The 21,255-nt window shown below is 34.5% G+C and overlaps 1 protein-coding gene across 47 annotated transcripts in view; it reads left to right on the forward strand.

Annotated features, from left to right (window-relative positions):
- Positions 1–21,255, forward strand: part of dgkg (diacylglycerol kinase, gamma) — a 246,909-nt gene that overhangs the window by 85,258 nt on the left and 140,396 nt on the right. For 32 of the 47 annotated variants that reach the window (XM_073912639.1, XM_073912667.1, XM_073912640.1 and 29 more), the window contains 2 exons: positions 7,859–7,935; positions 17,128–17,281. In XM_073912639.1, coding sequence (XP_073768740.1) covers positions 7,859–7,935; positions 17,128–17,281 — 231 coding nt within the window. Of the gene's footprint in view, positions 1–7,858; positions 7,936–13,649; positions 13,829–17,127; positions 17,282–21,255 lie in introns of all 47 variants that reach the window. The other 15 variants (XM_073912619.1, XM_073912630.1, XM_073912620.1 and 12 more) reach the window with 2 other exon arrangements.

Genomic DNA, 21,255 nt, shown 5'->3' on the forward strand with positions numbered 1-21,255 from the left:
TGCCTATTGACGGTGTATAGGCTAACCGTTAAACTTAAGGCAGCATTTTTTATTAATATTAAAACACATTACAACAAACTAGCCACCCTTTGATTTTTTTTTATTTTTTTTTACGTAGGCTTTATTTTTATCAAACGAAGAATGCAATGAATAGTTTATTTTGGTTTTCATTTTATTAGAAATAATATAATTTAAAGGCTACACAACTCCTCCATGGCTTCAATTGCGTTTTGACAGATATCCTAGATAGACTTTCTGGCTCAAAGACATTTATGCCTGTTAATTTCATTGCTGTATTCTGACAGGTTTCGTAAAGGCTTCAGCTATTCTACCTGTCAGCTGGTACCAGCCTAGGTTTTGCGACTTTATTTGTAGACGTCTGTGCTGGATGGCAGCGAGACAGAGAGAGATTAGATCAGACCTTAGATTCGATGTGTGGCCGCACGTCTCAGTTACTTTATTGCAATTTTTAATATTGACTCATCTAAATTAACTTTTCATTTATTAAAAGCCGAAATATTGCCAGACAGACAAAGCAACTTTCGGTTTTTGAAGAGAGAGTCCTCAGTGATAAAAGACGCGCGCACACACAGGTTAGACCAAACTTTTGTCGGCCTATTCTTTATTGATTTTTTTAACATTAAACGCATAATAATCAATTGCAAAAAAGAAGAGCTGAACTTCAGAAAAAGTGCTCACGACTGTTGCCGCAATAGTTGCTTTGTTTCTCTGCAGTTTGCTTATTAATGGCGCGGCATTGCTAAATCACTCTTGTTTTATTAGCCTAAATAAAAAAGATAATTTATTATTAAACTGTGAGATGATGGTCGCGTGATTTTTAAAATGAGAGTATACGTTGCGTATTTATGGCTATTGATTTTATCTACCCGCGACCCACACATAGTTGAACATCAAGTGTTGAAAATGAGTGTATAAATTAGTTGTGTTTCCTCCAACTGCTGCCACCTTTGCTAGGCAAAGTTTGCAGATTGCCTCATTAACGTCTTCAGGTTCTCTTTTTGCATTTGGTTTGAACCCAAAATATAGCCAAACAGGCGCTTTTGCATTGCGTTTTGACACTTATCCGTCCGCCATTCTCTTTCTGTAAATTCGACTTCTCTCGTTCTCTTGATGTGATAAATGAAATATGATGCATTGTAGCTATGTTCAGATGATAATTAAAGTGTATGCTCTCGTCTTAAGTGAATTATTTAGAATTATGTTTCCCATTTAATTCAAATAAATATTTAAATAAAAAAAGGAATACTTAAAAAAAAAAAAATTGGGGGACGGTGTCACGGTGAAAAAGTGATGTCACCGGTGCTGCGTCTTAAAACCGGTATCACCGTCAACACTGTCTATCGTGGCAAGCCAAGCGCGAGGCCGCCTCCGCTGTCGTCACTAACGCCAGCAGCCCCTCCACTCTTCTCTTTCGCTTCCACCCGTGATCCTGGGCCACATAATTTCCACAGAAATTAAACTGAAAAGTCAGTGGAAATGCACTGCCCCCTCATTGCCCCCTTTTTACCATTTCAACCCCTAAACCTTTCCTAATCCTGGTCAATAACCCCTTCAAGGAGTTCTATTATAAGGTTGCTGCTGCACAGCGACCGCTCTCACTGGGGACGCACAACCTATTACGTACTACTGCAAGCACAGTGGCTGCTTCCACTCTAGACACAGGCCTTATTACGCTCCACTGCTAGCGCAGTGACCGCTCACACTGGAGACGCACACCTTATTTATCATGCACCTCTGCAAGTGCAGTTACCGCTCCTATAGGAGTCACACACCTTATCATTTTGTATTATTGCAAGCGCAGTGACTGCTCCTACAGGAGTCACACACCTTATCATTTTGTACTATTGCAAGCGTAGTTACCGCTCCTACTGGAGTCACACTCCTTATCATTATGCACTACTGCAAGCGCAGTGACTGATTCTACGGGAGATGCGCACCTTATTACATACTACTGCTAGTGCAGTGACCTCTCCTACAGGAGACACACACCTTATTATCATGCACCAATGCTAATGCAGTGACTGCTCCAACGGGAGACGTACACCTCATAAGTATGCACCACTGCAAGCGCAGTGACTGCTCCTACGGGAGACGCACACCTTATTACACACTGCCGCTAGGGCAGCAACCACTCATACCTCATACAGGAGACACACACCTTATTATTATGCACCACTGTTAGTACAGTGACCACTCATACGGGAGACGTACACCTTATAATTATGCACCACTGCAAGCGCAGTGACCGCTCCTACGGGAGACGTACACCTCATAATTATGCACCACTGCAAGCGCAGTGACTGCTCCTACGGGAGACACACACCTTATTACACACTGCCGCTAGGGCAGCGACCACTCATACCTGTAACCAAATAGCGTTTTTTGGGGACCATTCTGGGGCCGGGCTAGATACTTCGCTCGAATCCCAACTCCTCTTTGTTTCCTGATAAGGGGAATAACTCGAGTTGGGGTGTCTTCCTCGAGCTTAGAGCCCTCCCCCCGGACAGCACGCCAAATATGCTTTATACTTAAATGAATGCAAGTGTTAACTCGTGAAGTGATGTTTTGTAAACAAATTTCGGGAGGAGCATGCACAGAAATTTCAGTATCGAATACGTCATTGACGATTATTCCATCATCATATCAGTTCTTGAGCAACCACTATATATACCAAAGCTGTCTTACCTTCAGCATCTCATGACTTTAGCATCACTTCACCACCCCGTCACATCACCTCTTGCATTGCATTCCCGGGGGGAGCTTTCTGGGGCTGGGCTAGATACTTCGCTCGAATCCCGACTCCTCTTTGTTTCCTGATAAGGGGAATAACTCGAGTTGGGGTGTCTCCTCGAGCTCAGAGCCCTCCCCCCGGACAGCACGCCAAATATGCTTTATACTTAAACGAATGCAAGTGTAAACTCGTGAAATGCAGTTGATGCCCTTCCAGCTGCAACACATCACTGGGAAACACCCATACACTTCCATTCACACACATACACTACGGACAATTAAGCTTACCCAATTTACCAATAGAGCATGTCTTTGGACTTGAGGGGGAAACTGGAGCACCCACAGGAAACCCACACGAACACGGGGAGAACATGCAAACTCCACACAGAATGCCAATTGACCCAGCCGAAGCTCGAACTAGTGACCTTCTTGCTGTGAGGCGACAGCACTACCTACTGTGCCACCGCATTGCCCCGTGTTGTTATTTTATAACCAATAAATGCAGATTTTCTTAAAAATCCTACAAAGATTAAAACTGACTGAGCATATGTGGTTCAGAAATGTTAATAAAGATAGAGAGTCAATGACACCGAAATTAATTCCATATTGGGCAGATTATTATCTTTTATGAGGAAAGCACCTTGTCTTGCCCACAGACAGCAGTCAGAAGACAAGTCTTTAACAATCAATTTAAGGCTTAGAGAAAAATAAAAAGCCTGGGGCAGCAGGCTCATTTCTCCAGTCCTAATGCTAATAAGCTTTGGTGACATTTTGCTCAGCTATTATCCCGCTTAATTAGCCTGTTTTGTCAGATTGCACCATACATCTAATGTTTTCAATATTAGACAGCAAATGCAAGGTCCTTTTTCAAAATGTTATGGAGAACGATGCATGAAGCTTCAACTACATTTCATTTGGGTTTGCATTTACAGTGTTTAAACTCATGAAACACACCCATTGTCTGTTTCAAGTGAATTTGCTAATGAAAGGGCCTCATAATAATCCCATACGGTAAGAAATCAGGCAATATGACAGTAAAGCACCATTTAGCGAGCCAAGAGCAATCATATGGCATTTGTTGTGTCTGGGGGAAATCCTGAATGCATTGTTAATTTGTTTTACAGATGATATATGCTAGTAATGTAATTTATTTGCAATCAGACCCACCAAAATTGTATGATAAACTAATAATTTATAGATAAATGGATTGATAAATCCTTTCAGACTGGGAAACACAAAAGTGCAGTAAATGTTGGTTTTCAAATGACATTCAATACGTTACTGTCTACATGTCTAGAAAAATCTAACTTATTTGTCTTGCTGCAAATGCCCTCAACTTGCAGAATCTAATTCCACTTTTATAGTCAGATAATTTGGATCATTTTTAGATTGCTTGTTATTACTGCTGGTTGCTCAGTTTGTTGCTCACAAAGTGATGCTGATGCTTTTACTCATGATTGTGCCTTGTGACTCCCATCGCCATTTACAAATCACCACAGCACCTTGCATCAAATCGATCATACCAAAATCTGACAAAAGATGTTTAATTGTTTTTAAAATAAGTTTTTACACTCACTAAGGCTGCAATTATATGAGAAAATTCAGCAAAACTAGTAATATTGTAAAATATTATTGAAATTATTAGTTATTTAATTAGTTTTCCTTCAGCTTAGTCCCTGATTTATCGGAGTTTGCCACAGTGGAATGAACAGCCAACAATTCCGGCAAATATTTTACCTATAGCAGATGCCCTTCCAGCTGAATCCCAGTACTGTGAAACACCCATACACCTTCGCATTCACATACACACTCATACACTATGGCCATTTTTGTTTACCCACTTCCATATACCCCATGTCTTTGGACTGTGGGGGAAACCGGAGCACCCGGAGGAATTTCCAAGCAAACATCATGAGAATATGCAAACTCACACAGTAATGCTAACTGGCCTAGCCGGGACTCGAAACAGCAGGTTTTTTTGCCCTGAGGCGACAGTGCTAATTACTGAACCACTGTGCTGCCCATTATTGAAATTAAATATGTATACAGTTGAATTCAGAATTATTAAACCCCCTGAATTATTAGCCCCCCTGTTTATTTTTTCCCCAATTTCTGTTTAACGGAGAGAAGAATTTTTCAACACATTTCTAACTATAATAGTTTAATAACTAATTTCTAATAACTGATTTATTTTATCTTTATTTTTCAAGACACTTCTATACAGCTTAAAGTGACATTTAAAGGCTTAACTAGGTTAATTAGGTTAACTAGGCAGGTTAAGGTAATTTAGCAAGTTATTGTTTAATGATGGTTTGCTCTGTAGACTATCGAAAAAAATATATAGCTTAAAGGAGCTAATAATTTTTAAATGGTTTTAGATTTTAAAAAATGAAACTGCTTTTATTCTAGCTGAAATAAAACAAATAAGACTTCTCTAGAAGAAAAAAATACTGAAAATTTCCTTGCTCTGTTTAACATATTTTTAGTATTTAGGAACTTTAAAAAAGAAAAAAAAATCAAAAGGGGTTTAAGAATTTTAACTGTATATACACACTGGGTAATTTGCTAAAGAGAGTAAGAAAAATCATCCACAAATTTACAAACATATCAATACCTTAACCAGTTTTACAAGAGAGCGAGCCACCATGAAATTAATACAAGAAATGGCACAGAGTGATCATCCTCTTTTTGATCTACTTCCTCCAACAAAGGTGAAAATAATGGTTGGTTCCTCAGGAAGCAAAGAAATCAAACACTATATAAAACAAGGGCAAAACCATGTACTTGTTCCACCATTCCTTTGGGCATTAGACTGTTGGATACTTAGGGGCTTTCAATTAATTGCATTTTAACCCATTTTGATCTTTAATAAGGGGATGCTGGTTATTTATTTGTGCAACTTTGTATTTAATTTTCATTTCATTTAGCTTTTATTTATTTTAATTTTTTTGGTATTTTGTATTAATGTATATAGATGTACAGCTATTTCTGCAAAAATTTAATCTTGGCATTGCTATGCAAAGAACAAATAAACCTTATACCTGGCTTGCCCGAACTCAGTCCTGGGGGGCCGGTGTCCTGAAAAGTTTAGTTCTAATCCCAATCAGACACACCTGGGCTAGCTAATCAAGCTCTTACTAGGCTTTCTAGAAACATCTTTGCAGGAGTGTTGACGCTAAAGAGAAGGTGCCATTGGAGTAAAATCTGCAGGACACCGGCCCTGCAGAAATGAGTTTGGACACCCCTGCCTTAAACCTTAAGTGGAGTAATTAACAAAACAGATTTCCGTTATTTATTTTTTATTTTTTTATTTTTTTACACTATTTATTATTCTTGTCTTAAGCATACTAAGCGTCAATTAATACTTCAGAACATATTCTAATTAAATGAGTTGTTGACTAAGAAACAGTAATATTGTGTAAATTGGCAAAAGTTGTTGAGCTGATTATTGCTTGTATTTTTAGATGAAAAAAGTTCAGAAGGCAAAGACTAGTCTTTTGTAAAGTAATTATTTAGGCTGTAAATTTTAAACACTTTAAATCAAACCTTAAATGATGAGCCCAAATCTTTAAAATCTAGAGAATGTAAATATTTCCATTGAAAGAGAATAAAAGAAGGAAACAAGTTATTAATGTTTGACTGCATTTACTACTAATATATGTTCATATGTGTAATCACTTATTTCATTTAAAATAATATTATCATTTAGATCATGTATTTGCATAAATGACAGTAGGTCAATGTGAATATTCCATATTTTAACACATTAATGTACTTCACCACTTTACAATAAGGTTCCATTAGTTAATGTTAATTATTTTATTGACAGAATGTATTAGTTATATTTCAACATTTGTTAATGCATTATTAAAATTTAAATGTATGCTTATTATTTAAGGAACAAAGTACATCCATGTGGTGGTCATAACAGATCAAGCCTGACAGCTGTTGTATGAAACTGAAGGGCTCTATTTTGCTAAAAAGCCGTTTTGAGCCGTAATCGTTTATTAACTTTTCAAATAAAGGCTAAGCTAAAAGAAATGAAAACGGCTTATTGGACCATTCACTAACGTATGTATTATTCAGTTACAAGTTGACACCAAACAGTTAAAAACAGTAGCACAAAATGATAAACTGCTTTTTCATTAACTAATGTTAACAGATATTCATAAATACTACGTTGTTCATTGTTTGTTCATGTTAGTTAATTGATGACCTGAAGGCCAATCCCAATTCTATTTTTGTACCCCTTCCCCTCAAAATGTACCCCTAAGATCTCTTGCTTCATATGAGATTGGCGATCACGACTGCTGTAGTTGTTCCAGTTGCGTTTTAATTTGAAATTTATCTTCAGGAAATCAGTGAAGGCATATATCATGTTATCATATAATGTCATAATGTAGCATGAAGATCGTAACTGTACTGTGCATTTACACTCTGGCCATATTCATCTCTGTAAACACACAAAAACAACATCAACATTATAGCGGACACTGTAAAAAGCCCATTCCTGACCACTAGACTTTTTGACAGGGTATTCCAGTGTCAAATGTGAAAGTATGTTGTACTGTAGGACTTTTATACAGATTCTATTCAGATTCTATGCACATTAGTGATTATAGATTGCGAAATTTAGCGGTTTTATATTTTAATGTTTTTTTTTTGTTTTTTTAACCATGATGATAAAACACGAACGCTGTTATGAATGTATTAAAACATGTGCTTGTTTGTTATAAAATTTGTAATAATGACAAAAATTCTAATTTGTGGATCTCCTGACTTCCATGTGCAGACATGGAAGTCGTTGTAGCTTGTAATTTGGTTTCCAGTGTGGTCCTGCAAGATCTCTATTTTAGGTGTATGGAGTCCTTTCCTACGCCTTCAAGCTAAAGAGAATTGGGACAGAGCTAAGGGGATAGAAGAATTGGAAATGGAACCTAACTGTGAAGTGTTACCCATGTGTATTAAAATATTGATCATATTGAAATGATCTCTTCATTTTTTCCAGAGCTGTATTGTAGGCTGATCTACACTTACACAACATGCTGTATACAGCTGTACTGCATATCCAATGATTTTCCCTGTAATGTGTTTTTCTCTTGCACAGATTCCTCCAAGAAGCTTAAAGATGTCCTGGAAGAATTTCACGGAAATGGTGTCCTCTCCAAGTACAACCCTGAGCAGGTATGTAATGACAGTGCGGGCCGTGCGTGATCTCACCTGATTAAATGATCTGTTTAGAGGCAGCGAAGCCTCTGGCTGTGACTTGACAGAACACCAATACAACCTGACTCAGGCCTCAAGTCATTACAGGAAATGCTTAGTCATCCACTCCCCGAAACCAAGTGGCCAGATATCGCCTGCTATTAGAGAAGGTCCTCGCTGACATCATAAAGCCCATGCATCACATTGCCATGACAACAAAGCCAGCAGGCAGCCGCATCTATAATTTGCTTTATGGAGTGTCACCATTATATTTCTCCGCTCTCTTCCGCACTGACATAAATAAGAGGCTGCTCGGGGTCTGGCGCCACAGGTTGTGACCCAGAGCCTCGGCTGAATCAATAGAGAATCAGCACCGATGGCACTTAATGGGTCTGAAGCTGACGCCAGGTTGGCTGTGGTGTGACAATGCATGCTTCACATTGTTCATTAGTTCACCACCTTTAAATCATAAACTTGGAAGGATTGCAAAATAGAGGTGACATGCCATCAGTGCTAACAGTGACAGAGCGCTGTATTTCATTCATCTGTACAGCCCAGATTGAATTTCTGACTTCGCCTGGGCTGTAAATATTCTTCACTACAGCATCTTTCAATTGCTTGTCTATAGTAAATTTGGTGCACATTTTGTATTGCTTTTTCCTTTTCTTACGTTTTATAATCATAAATTTCGTATTGTTCAAAAAGTTTTAAAGAGAATATGTGAGTCAAGGTTATCTATAAGCTAATGTTTTGCAAAACATCAACATTTTAAATAAATAAAAACACAATTTATAATTATTATTTTTGAAAAATTAACAATAAAATTTCACACCGTTTAATTTTCTCAAATCCAAAAATATGGCTCGGTATTTTTTATTATGTCACTCTGCATGTTTGCATCTCATTAAATATTCTGTCCAATCAAATGCTCTCTAGTCTAGAATCTGAAGAAAACTTCACCTGCATTGTATGTACAGTATATGTGTCAAAAAGTCAAATTTCAATTAATTTACTTACTCTCAGGCCATTGAAGATGTAAAGTTTTTATTCAGTAGAACATTAAAGAAAACAATTACCTAAACCTTTGGTCCTTGGCGATTGTTAAAATGCAAGTCAATGGTGACCTGTTTTTGAGATTAAAATCCACAGCCTGGGCAAACAGTTCTGCACATTTGTAGTGAGCACAAGCAGATGGCTTGATGACACGCATGAGCTGTGGCTGATATTCCTGTTCTTGCTCACATAATTACTGTCTTCTATAAAGTGAATGTTAATTTGGTGAATGACACATGGAGTTTTATGCAAAGGTTTGGGCACCCCTCTGTGACTGCGTAGTAATGTGATATGCCATACAGTTTTTAGAGAAAGCTAGATTAGGTTATGTTTTTCAGACAGAAATCTGTAGTGTAGCAGTGTTGAGATGTGTGAAATTAAATTGAAACTGAAAAATAGGCTGTGCAAAAGTTTGGGCACCCTTTCTTTTGTGTGGATTTCAAAACCTGTAGTCACTTGATGCTGACTGATTACAACACAAAATTGATTTGAGTGACTCCAGAAAGTAGCAACATGGGAATCTCAAAAGAACTTCATAATGACCTAAAAACTAGGATCATTTATCAAACGAATTAGGAAAAAGATACAAAAAGCAATCACAAAGGTTTAAAATCTTCACAGTTAGAAATATTGTAAGAACAGGTAAGGCCACAGAAACAGTTCTTGTAAAGGAAAGATGAGGTAGGCCAAGAAAGATATCTGAAAGGCAAAGGCGAAGAATGGTTAGAATGATCACAGACCACCTCCAAAGAGCTCCAGGAGCATCTTGCTGCTGATAATGTCAATGAACTGTACATTGTTCAACAGTCGAGCACACTCTTCACAAAGAACAGCTCAATGGAAGGGTAATGTTTCTGCATTGTGCCAAGCAAAGTCGTTTGAGGTATGCAAAGGTTCATCTGGACAAGCCTGAATCATTTGGAAAAAATATATATATATACTGTAGACCAGGGGTCACCACTCTCGTTCCTGGAGGTCCGGTGCCCTGAAGGGTTTTGCTCCATCTTGCCTCAACACACCTGCCTGGCTGTTTCAAGTATACTTAGTAAGACCTTGATTAGCTTGTCCAGGTGTGTTTGATTAAGGTTGGAGCTAAAATCTGCAGGACACCGGACTGGAGTTCTGCATTCCCGTGGCTGTATCGTGGGAGACACGGGACCCGACCAGATTTCTGAATGAAGCGCGGGAGCGGTCGGTAACTGGTTTAATTTTGGACTGGAGCGGGTGGTCTAACAATATCGCTCCCGACTCCCGAGTGAGCGAGCACACGTATGTATCTCATTAACGGGAACGGGCACGGCGGGTAAAAAATGGGGCAGGTCGGGCAGCGGTACAACAAATGCTGAATGTAAGTGGGAGTGGTCGGGTTTGGGCTGAAGCCTGGCGGGAACGGGATTCAAAATTTAGTCCCGCGCAGATCTCTAAACCGGACCTCAAGGAACAAGTTTGGTGATCCCTGCTGTAAACAGATGAAACTAAGATCAAGTTATTTAGTCACAACCACAGACAATTTGTAATTTGAATACAACATTCCAGGAGAAGAACTTGCTCCCTATGAAATATAGGGGAGAGTCCGTCATGCTGTGAGGATATGTGGAAAGCACAGGTGCTGGAAACCTTATCAGAGTTAAAGGTTACATAGATTTCACACAGTATCAGCAGATTCTTAAGAACAATGTTCAAGAATCAATCACGAGCCTGAAGTTACGGCAGGGTTGGATGTTTCAGGAGAACAATGACTGAATGATTTGTAGGATCAGCAGACTATGGCTTGAAATTATGATGATTATCAGGGGTGCCCAAACTTTTGCACAAAACTGTAGTCCACTATACAGGGCACAAATGATTTAGTGTTAAAATACTTTTCACTTGGTTGAATGAAGTTTGGTTTCATGAATATTAGCTGCACACCATATGTGCAGCACATGCATACAGACACACTCTGTTCCAGTCTAGAGGCACAACAACAGAATGTTTTAGGTCAGATGGAACAGTCATCATTGGATACAAATTGCATTTTCCCAGTTTTTTTTAAATAAAATGCAATTACTGTTTTAAATGCTTCGTATCAACGTCATTATAACATAGCATGTATGTCTAAAATCAATTGGTATTACTCTCTGATCTCATTTAATAGCAATTATAGATTCAAAACTATTTTGTGCAATATTTATATTTGTAAATAAATGCCTATAATACATTTCCCTTACTATAAGAGTTTAACTGTTTAAATTTAAAAGTTCTTTCACTTCATTTAATAATCTATTCAATGTTTCTGCATTTTTATTACAAAGCATTCCTGTAAAACAACCATTTATGTTGTTAATATAGGGGAAGAGAGTTAACAGGTTAATTACAGTGACTCTGTAAACTTTGTCAAAGGAAGAGTCTCTGTGGCGGCAGGGAAAGGTTAAATAAACTGTTCATTGTTTCTTGCATTACTTGATACTGCCTTAGTTTCTGTGTTCTGCAAGTTTGAATGTCAGACAGGAAGTTCCTCTTACAGATATGGCTGTTACACTGCTACTCACTCCACCAAAACATACAAACATGTTTGCTAATACCGAGACAAAGTGAGTCATTTGGGTTCAGTTACTCTTACCTTCCTGTTTTTGCTGTGCGTCTGCCCAGTGTTTGCAGACCCTCAAGCCTTGTCCAGCTTTGCATGCAGTCACCTCTTACACTACTGAATCCTTCACTAAAATGTTACAAACATGTAAACAAATGACAGACATGCTCACTGTTTTGTCCTCTATTGTATGTATGTATGTATTTATGTATGTACAGTATGTATGTATGTTTGTATGTACAGTTAAAGTCAGAATTATTAGTGCCCCTGTTTATTTTTTTCCCCGATTTCTGTTTAATGTAGGGAAGATTGTATTAGCACATTTCTAAGCATAGTAGTTTTAAAAACGTATTTCTAATAACTGATTTATTTTATCTTTGCCATGATGACAGTAAATGGTATTTTACTTAATATTTTTTAAGACACATCTGTACAGCTTAAAGTGACATTTAAAGGCTTAACTAGGTTAATAAGGTGAACTAGGCAGGTTAGGGTAATTAAGCAAGTTATTGTATAACGATGGTTATAGAAAAAAAAAAAATTAGCTTAAAGGGGCTAATAATTTTGTCCCAAAAATGTTTTTGAGAAAATGAATAACTACTTTTATTCTTGCCGAAATAAAACAAATAAGACTTTGTCCAGAACAAGAAATGTTATTAGAAATACTGTGAAATTTTCCTTGCTCTGTAAAATATAATTTGAGAAATATTTAAAAAAGAAAATAAAATCAAAAGAGGGCCAATAATTCTGACTTCGTTTGTATGTATGTATGTATGTATGAATGTATGTATGTATGTATGTATGTATGTATGTATGTATGTATGCATGATTTATTTATTTATTTATTTACATTTATATTTATATTTATATAGTTTTTATTTATTTATTTGCAATTATTTATTTATGTTTATTTATTTGTTAATCTATTTATTTGTTTGTTTGTTTAATTTGATTTATTTATATTGATTTATTTATTTTTAATTATTTTAATTATATATATATATATATATATATATATATATATATATTTTATATTTATATAGTTTTTATTTATTTAATTGCAATTATTTATTTATGTTTATTTATTTGTTAATCTATTTATTTGTTTGTTTGTTTGTTTGTTTGTTTGTTTAATTTTATTTATTTACATTTATTTATTTTTATTTATTTATTTATATTTATTTATTATTTAATTATATATATATATATATATATATATATATATATATATATATATATATATATATATATATATATATATATATATATATATATATATATATATATATATATTTGTTTATATTTATTTATATTTTTAATTTATTTGAATATTTATTTGTTTGTTTGTTTATTTATCTTTATTTATATATTTAGATTCATTTTTATTTATATATTTATAATTATTTATATATTTATTTATATTTATGTTTTAATTAATATTTTATTTTTTGTTTGTCTTTTTCAAGTTTTGTTTTTGATAGCTAAATTAATTTTTTCTTATATTTTCTATTTTCTTTTAGTTTTTTATATAATTTGGTTTTATTTTCAGCACAACTTAGTTTTGCTGGTATCGATTGATAAGCGGTTTTCATGTTCAATAATATTGCATGGCCAAAACTATGGCTAAAATATATACATTTATACGTACTATTATTTATAAGTATGTTGTTGTTACAAAAGTATGTATGCATGTGTGCATATGTGTTTAACTTTTTTATTAAAAATACAACAGCAAAATTTTGAAAAGAATATCTAATCAGAATAAATGTTTGAATATTTTGAACTTTTCATTCTTCAAAATACTACGTAGCGTAACCCTTGGCGAGCAAACTTACCAACCCCTTATATCAGTACTGATCAGTACAATTGCTTTAATTAAAGGCTAAAAAGCTGTCCCATATTAAATCTTTTATTGTACAGTTTTATTTTTTTCTCTTTCGTTTTGTTACCAAAAGCAAATTACTACCTTAAAATAGTAAACCCCTATTATGCACATTGACCAGGTGATTCTCTTGCCACCGAACCTGCAAAACAGCATTAAGCTAAAGCAGAGAACTAATGCGTTTTACAGCACTGAAGATGGAATATGTGAATTCATTGAGTGTCAGAGGAGCAGAGGATCTGAAAGCTAACACCGATCACTGATCTCTCTGCACAAAACCAGCGCTTCAGTGTATATATAACCCGTCTCTCCTCTACCCTCTCCATATATCTCTGACTGCCACACAGAAGCAAGATGTGCTCAACCAAGTAAGCTGTCAACTTCTGGGTTTGCATGTTCTGTGGTTCAGTGTGTCTACAGACTGCATGCCTAACCAGAAAGTGGGCAATAATGTCTCCTGATGGTCAAAGGTCGTGCCCGGGGCTTTTCAATGTGAGCTGTGTGTCTGTGCTACTTTAAAATGTATTAACAGCCTCTTCATCATGGTGTTTTTGCACACTCCGAAAAAAAAATACTGGGTTGTTTCAAGATCAGATGGAAGACTAGAGGAATTTTATTTTAACAAGGGAAAAATTACAGATTAATCAGATCAGTAAAAGGAAGGTACAGTACAGACATGTGACTCTTTGGAGCTGTTTATATCTGGTCACTTCATGTATTTGTTTTCTGATCAGAGAGCTATCTTATTGTTAGAAGACTAGGGCAGGGTTGCACGAGCTGTTCATAAATTCTTTTTCAAACTGGAATGTAAAGTCCACACAATAGGGACTTATTAACTACTAGCTTGTTTGTAACTATATGTTTGTTGCTATTTCGGTTGCACCACATGTTGTTAAAGCAAACTGTAGTTAAAAGGTTGAACACTGTAAAAGCAATAGCTGTTCCCACTAATAAAAGTCCAGTTAATTTATTATGAATGTGTTTGTAGAATATATACACAAGTAAACCCAATGTTTAAGAACATTAATTTGTTGAACTAAATACATTACAGTAATCTTGACTGACAATTATATGTATTAACAACTTTGAGCTATTGCCTTAAAATGTATATGTAGTGTATTTATTTTAAGTCAGCATAACTTAAAGTTTGTAGTTACAACTTCTTAATAAAGTAAACTTCAGTACCGTTGACTCAAATAGTTAGTTCGAATAGTAACTTCTTAATAGTGTTCACATTACTAGGAAAAAATTAGGAAACCAGTTGCCTTAAAATGATCAAGTACACTAAACTAAAGCATTTAAGTAAAGTCAAAAACCTCTCCATAAAGTCATGCATAATCGCATTGAATGATGTAATATCTAATAAGAAGCCTTTAAATCATTTAACTGCTTTAAAATTCTGCAACCAATGCATCTACATATCTGTCCTATGAAAATGAAATGACAAATGACATTTTTATAGTACATTACATTACAGTCAGTCACTGTAACAGACGATGCTCATACCACCATTGAAAACTGAATGCACCCAAAATACACATGAAGTTATCAAAACATTAAACTTGATATATATATATATATATATATATATATATATATATATATATATATATATATATATATATATATATATATATATATATATATATATATATATATGTATATATAAAGTTGAAGTCAGAATTATTAGCACACCTGAATTATTAGACCGCTTGTTTATTTTTTCCCCAATTTCTGTTTAATGGAGAGAAGATTTTTTTTTCAGCACATTTCTAAACATAATAGTTTTAATAACTCATTTCTAATAATGAATATATTTTATCTTTGCCATGATGACAGTAAATTATATTTTACTTGATAATTTTCAAGACACTTCTGTACAGCTTAAAGTGACATTTAAAGGCTTTGGTTAATAAGGTGAACTAGGTAGGTTAGGGTAATTAGGCTAGTTATTGTATAACAATGGATATAAAAAAATAAGCTTAAAGGGGCTAATAATTTTGTCCCTAAAATGGTGTTTAAAAAATTAAAAACTGCTTTTATTCTAGCCAAAATAAAACAAATTAGACTTTTTGCAGAAGAAAAAATATTATCAGACATATTGTGAAAATTGTCTTGCTCTGTTAAAAATCATTTGGGAAATATTTAAAAAATAAGCAAAAATTTGAAGGGGGCTAATAATTCTGACTTCAACTGTGTGTATATATATATATATATATATATATATATATATATATATATATATATATATATATATATATATATATATATATATATATATATATATATATATATATATATATATATATATATATATGTTTCTTTTGTTCACAGGGCACAACGTTTAGTTTTCCCAAGAGTAGGTTATATGCAAATTAATGTAACCCCTTTACAGTTTTGAGTCATGTCTTGCACATGTTTGTTCAACAAAAATAGATTTTCATTTAGGCCTATAATGACAGTACCTTCTGTTTTTTGTTTTTTACATGAACCTAAGTTAAGCACAAATCCTTTTGTAAAAACTGCAAATAAAATAATTTGTATTGCAAATAATATTTATAGCTTGCTTTTCTGTTAATAATAATAATAGTAATAATAATACAAAATAATAATTATATACTGTAAAATATATACAGTTGAAGTCAGAATTATTAAAGCCCATAAATTATTTGCCCCCTGTTTGTTTTGTTCCCCATTTTCTGTTTAACTGAGAGCAGATTTTTTTCAACACATTTCTAAACGTAATAGTTTTAATAGCTAATTTCTAATAACTAATTTATTTTATCTTTGATGACAGTACATAATATTTTACTAGATATTTTAAGACACTTCTGTACACCTTAAAAGTGACATTTAATGGCTTAACTATGTTAATTAGGGTAACTAGGCAGGTTACGGGTAATTAGTCAAGTTATTGTATAATAATGGTTTGTTCTGTAGACTATCGAAAAAATATATAGTTTAAAGGGGCTAATAATTAAGACCCTAAAAAATTGTTTTTAAAAACTAAAAATTGTTTTATTCTAGCTGAAAAAATAATATGTTCTCCAGAAGAATTATTAAAAATATTAAATTTAATGATATGTAATAAAAGTAATATAAAAAATATTATCAGACATACTGTGAAAATTTCCTTGCTCTGTTAAACATCATTTGGGAAATATTTAAAAAAGGAAAGAAATTAGAATTATATAAAATTATTTATTTTCGGTGCTTTAGCTGACATGACCTATAAAATCCTATTTAAAAATTAGATTCAGATTCATATCCATTTAGCCAAATGTAAATTAAACAGTTTTCACAAATCAGATAGCTGTGCGCTCAGAGAAAACGCATGAAGTGAGCTGCTGTAAACAGACCCTTTGTTTAAATTTGACTCAAATCTGGATTGAAACAATTCAGCATTTTTAGAGTGTAACCTCTGATGATTTTGCTTCTATGAGCAGAATATAAATGTGTTTTACTGTACTTCAATGTGTGTCAGTGGGCTCCCTCTGTATTTTTGTTGCTGTGTGTCCTAATGAAATGCTTGAGCGTGTCATTCATGCCCTGAGACAGGAACATTCTTTCTGCTGAACACATAAAGGAGCAGGAGCTGCTTATTCACGGCTTTATTTCATCTCACTTGCTTCACATTTCTCATCATTTGTCCTCTTGTCTCCTGCAGCCCATCGATTATGAGGGCTTTCAGCTCTTCATGACCACCTACCTGGAGAATGACATCCCCGAGGAACTGTGCAAACACCTCTTCACCTCCTTCAAGAGCAAGAATGGTGGAGAAGGCTCCCCTGACACCTCTCGAGCTGGAGCAGGAATTCTGGGTAAATAGTCTATTCAAATGACTTTACACTCGAAATGACTTATTGTGGAGGTCTGGATGAAATATTCAATTTGATAGTGTCATTGGGTTCTGAAAAAAAGCTGTGAATTATTAACTGCTGAAACACCTTTTGTCATAAATGCTAGTGGGTCAAAATGAGAGTGACTTTAAATACTTAGAAAGCATATTACAATGAATAAAGTATCAAAATAAAATGATGAAATATGGATGAAATATTGTTAAATCATTCTACAATGTATTTATTTAAAATTGAAATGACATACTTAAGTTGTTCAGGGCTTTATGTTTTAAAGGTTCATGAAACACCCCTCTTTCAATTCAAGTCTACCCAAAGACTAAAGGATACACAAGACATGTCACTCATATGTTTTTGAATGGGGAAAAGTGTAATAGTGAATGAATATATGGTGAATGAAGCCTCTCCCACTAGTACAGGAGCCAATCATAGATCGATACATGGTAAATAAAACGTAATTTAAAGTCTTTACATATACGATAGGCTGTTCGTAATTTCATATAAAATATAACCACAATTTTTTTATATAATTATAAAAAAATCATGTTTACATAAACACTATAAATTTGGAGGACTTCTCTCTTCCTAAATCTTGGCCCTGAATGCAGAAAACATGGACAGGAGCAGATCTCTTTCCATATCTATTCCAACCATTAGCCCTACCGGTAATCTGGGGGATTTTAAACATGTGCAAGCACAGCAGCGCGGCAATGTGTCTGAATGGTAACAATCTCAACTGATAAAAGATAAAGTCTGCCATTCTCCAATTCTTGTACAGCTCTCCTGACAAAAATGCTTGCTGCACACAAATAGGTTGGCTGTATAGGCCCTGACAGAATAGCAGAGAAAGCTATGCAACTAACTCTGTGGATCATGGAAATAAACACTTGCGACCATTCATGAATGGCTAAATACTGCATGTCGTGCGCGTCACAGATGAGTGGTCTGTCCATATTAGTCTGTCATTGAAAACACGTGCAGTCATAAATAATTAAGAAGCAAAGTTCTCTCATAGGATAAGAAAACTCAGCCATGAATAATAATGAGAAATCGACATGTCATCACTCCACTAGCAGGTTCGTGCTCTGTTCCTGATTTTGATCCCGCCCCAAAAATTATTTTAAAACCGGAAGATGAAATTAGCTGACAAAAGGTCAAAATTATCTGGTTTTCCCCATAATTAAAGCCAAAAAGAGCTAACATTGTCTTAAATGATGCTCAACGCACACAAATCTGATAAAATCTCAAAGAAAGTACTCCAGCGTGTCTTTAATTCTAATTTAGCTGAATGTTAAAAGGGCAAAATATAATTAAAAAATACAGTTAAAATCCAAGGTACTCAGAGAGTAAGTGAAAAAGTAAAAAAAAAACTTTATTAACTATTTATTAAAAAATATAAAAATTATTTATTAGGCTATTAAAAAATTATTTTGCACTGCACCTACATATTTTGGCAAAACCTGCCTTCCTCACGGTGACAATTAAAATGAACTTTTCAACGATTTTTCTTTAAAAATTCTAAAGGCTTAATACATAAAATATTAAATACTTGCTATTCTGGACTATTTTGTGGTCACTAATCACTAATTTTCTGTGTTATCACCTCCAGCACTGCTGTCAATAAACCAAGAGGTGGGCAACCTACTGTAAAAACTATAAAATTCTAAAAGTAGATAGAAAGCTTTAAAGAAATCTTTCACTGTCACTGTGAAGCAGTCTGATCCATTTTTACTTTAAAAAAATACAATAAAATTGTTATTACCTCAAACTTTTAAGGGACAGTGTATTAAATTAAAATATAGCATTTTTACCTTTGATGCCAGACTCTTGGATAATACCTTATTTTATCATTTGCATTAGATTAGACTATTTCTGACTAAAACAAACTTGTTTGCATCTGGAGACCCACACTCATTTGTGTTACACAGAGAAACCTGCTGTCTGCCTTTTAGAAACTTTGTGGCTCTGAGCTATTACTTATCAAGACTAGATAAAATAACTGATTTGATGAAAGATTCCAATTTTAAGGAAAGATGCTGGTGGCCTTTTGTTTGAATCACACTCCTATCACTGTTGACCTGAGGTAATTAAGAGGAATAGTTTGATTGCCAACAGTGCCATCTAGTGCCAAGATTTCTCAGGACTGGCAAAACATAGCACAGCCGGGGATTTCTGTAACTCTTTTGTTAATAAAGCAACTCAGTCAATGAATATTAAAGGTATAATTCACCCAAAGTGAAAATTTATTTACAATTCACTCACCCTCAGGTAGTTCCCTAGTATCTTTCTTCTTCTGAACACAAAATAATATATTTTGAAGAATGTTGGAAAATCATGTTGGCATCTATAGGGAATCAAAATACAATGGAAGTCAGTAGCTTTGTTTCCATCCACTATATTTTTGCACATAGATTTGAATGCTTTATGGAATAATAATATGATAAACTTTTTATCTGATTTATTGTTTTTGTTTTTTGTTTAACAGATCATGTAATAAAAATAGGCACGATAGGACATTAATGGGCAAACCAGCAGACCGAACACATTGTAAAACATCTAAAATGTTGTTTTGGTCATTCTAAAATGCCTTAGCCAAAGTCTGTCATCAAAGTGGTTCAGTATTATTACCTCCCAGAACTGTCTTGACCAGCTGTGCTCCCAAACGCTTCTAAAAGCTACCACGTTCATTGCATTTTGTATTCATCCTCTAAAGTGCAAGTCATTTAATGTATAAGAAAAATGTCTAAATTGGCTTCTTCTACAACAGCAAATTCCACTTTTCTTTTTGCTAGAGTATTTACGTAATTTATTCACAAATGATTTGTGCATTATTCCAGTTTTGTGAATAAATCTAATTCACATCTTTTGGAAACAGCTAATGGCTACTGGTTTCCAGCATTCTTCAAAATAATAAGTACCCCATTATGCTTTTATCAGATATAACATTTCATGGAGAGTGTAAAAAAGCTGTTTGTGAATGTAAAAGGTCTGCAAAGTTTCAAAGATTAAAGTGCTGAACAAATGGAATTTTTGTCTCCAGAATCGATTCTGAACTGAGTCGTCATTTAACTAATGGTTCATTGGCTGCTTGTGAAAACGCTCTGAGGCTTGGAAGGGTTTGGTTTGTGAGTAGTTTTTATTGTGTGCTGAGAAAGCTTTGAGAAGTGGCATTTGGAAATGCTGTTTTAGACAAACTGCAAGCAGTAGACCAGTCACAACAGATTGGGCTATCTGACCACCAATCAAACCAGAGTAGTCTTTTAGAAAGAAGGCGTTTAGAGAAACCGAATGCTTGAACAAAGAGTTTAGGAAACTAGCTGATGCTTTAGCTTATGTTATGCAAAATTTAAACTGTTTTTTTTTTTTCTACCTTGGATAGATCTAAGGGCTGAGACACACCAAATCAACACCAAACAACTAACACTAGATAAAAAACTAGATAAAAAAGTGTGTTGGACACCGGGCAGACAGTAGCTGACTAAAAATGAAAGATGACATTCTGCATCTGTGCTAGAAGATGTGTCTTTTCGCACCTGTGAGGAACAGTAGTCTGTTTTCTCAATCTAAAAAAGGGAAAACGGATGATAAAATACAGAGACAAAGCATTTAGTGACATTATCACAGTAATTTCCACCCACCGTAGAGGCATTTGCTCATGTAAATTTGTCTGATAATCTAAAAATATACAGTTAAAGTCAGAATTATAAGCCCCCCTTTGAATTTCTTTTCTTTTCATTTCCCAAATGATGTTTAACAAAGCAAGGAAATGTTCACAGTATGTCTGATAATATTTTTTCTTCTGGGGAAAGCCTTATTTGTTTTATTTTGGCTAGAATAAAAGCATTTTTTATAAAAAAAAAATTAAGATCAAAATTATTAGACCCTTTAAGCTATAATTTTTTTTCGATGTTCTCCTAAACAAACCATTGTTATGCAAT

This window comes from Danio rerio, chromosome 9 (genome assembly GCF_049306965.1).
Source record: "Danio rerio strain Tuebingen ecotype United States chromosome 9, GRCz12tu, whole genome shotgun sequence".
Lineage (NCBI taxonomy): Eukaryota > Metazoa > Chordata > Actinopteri > Cypriniformes > Danionidae > Danio > Danio rerio.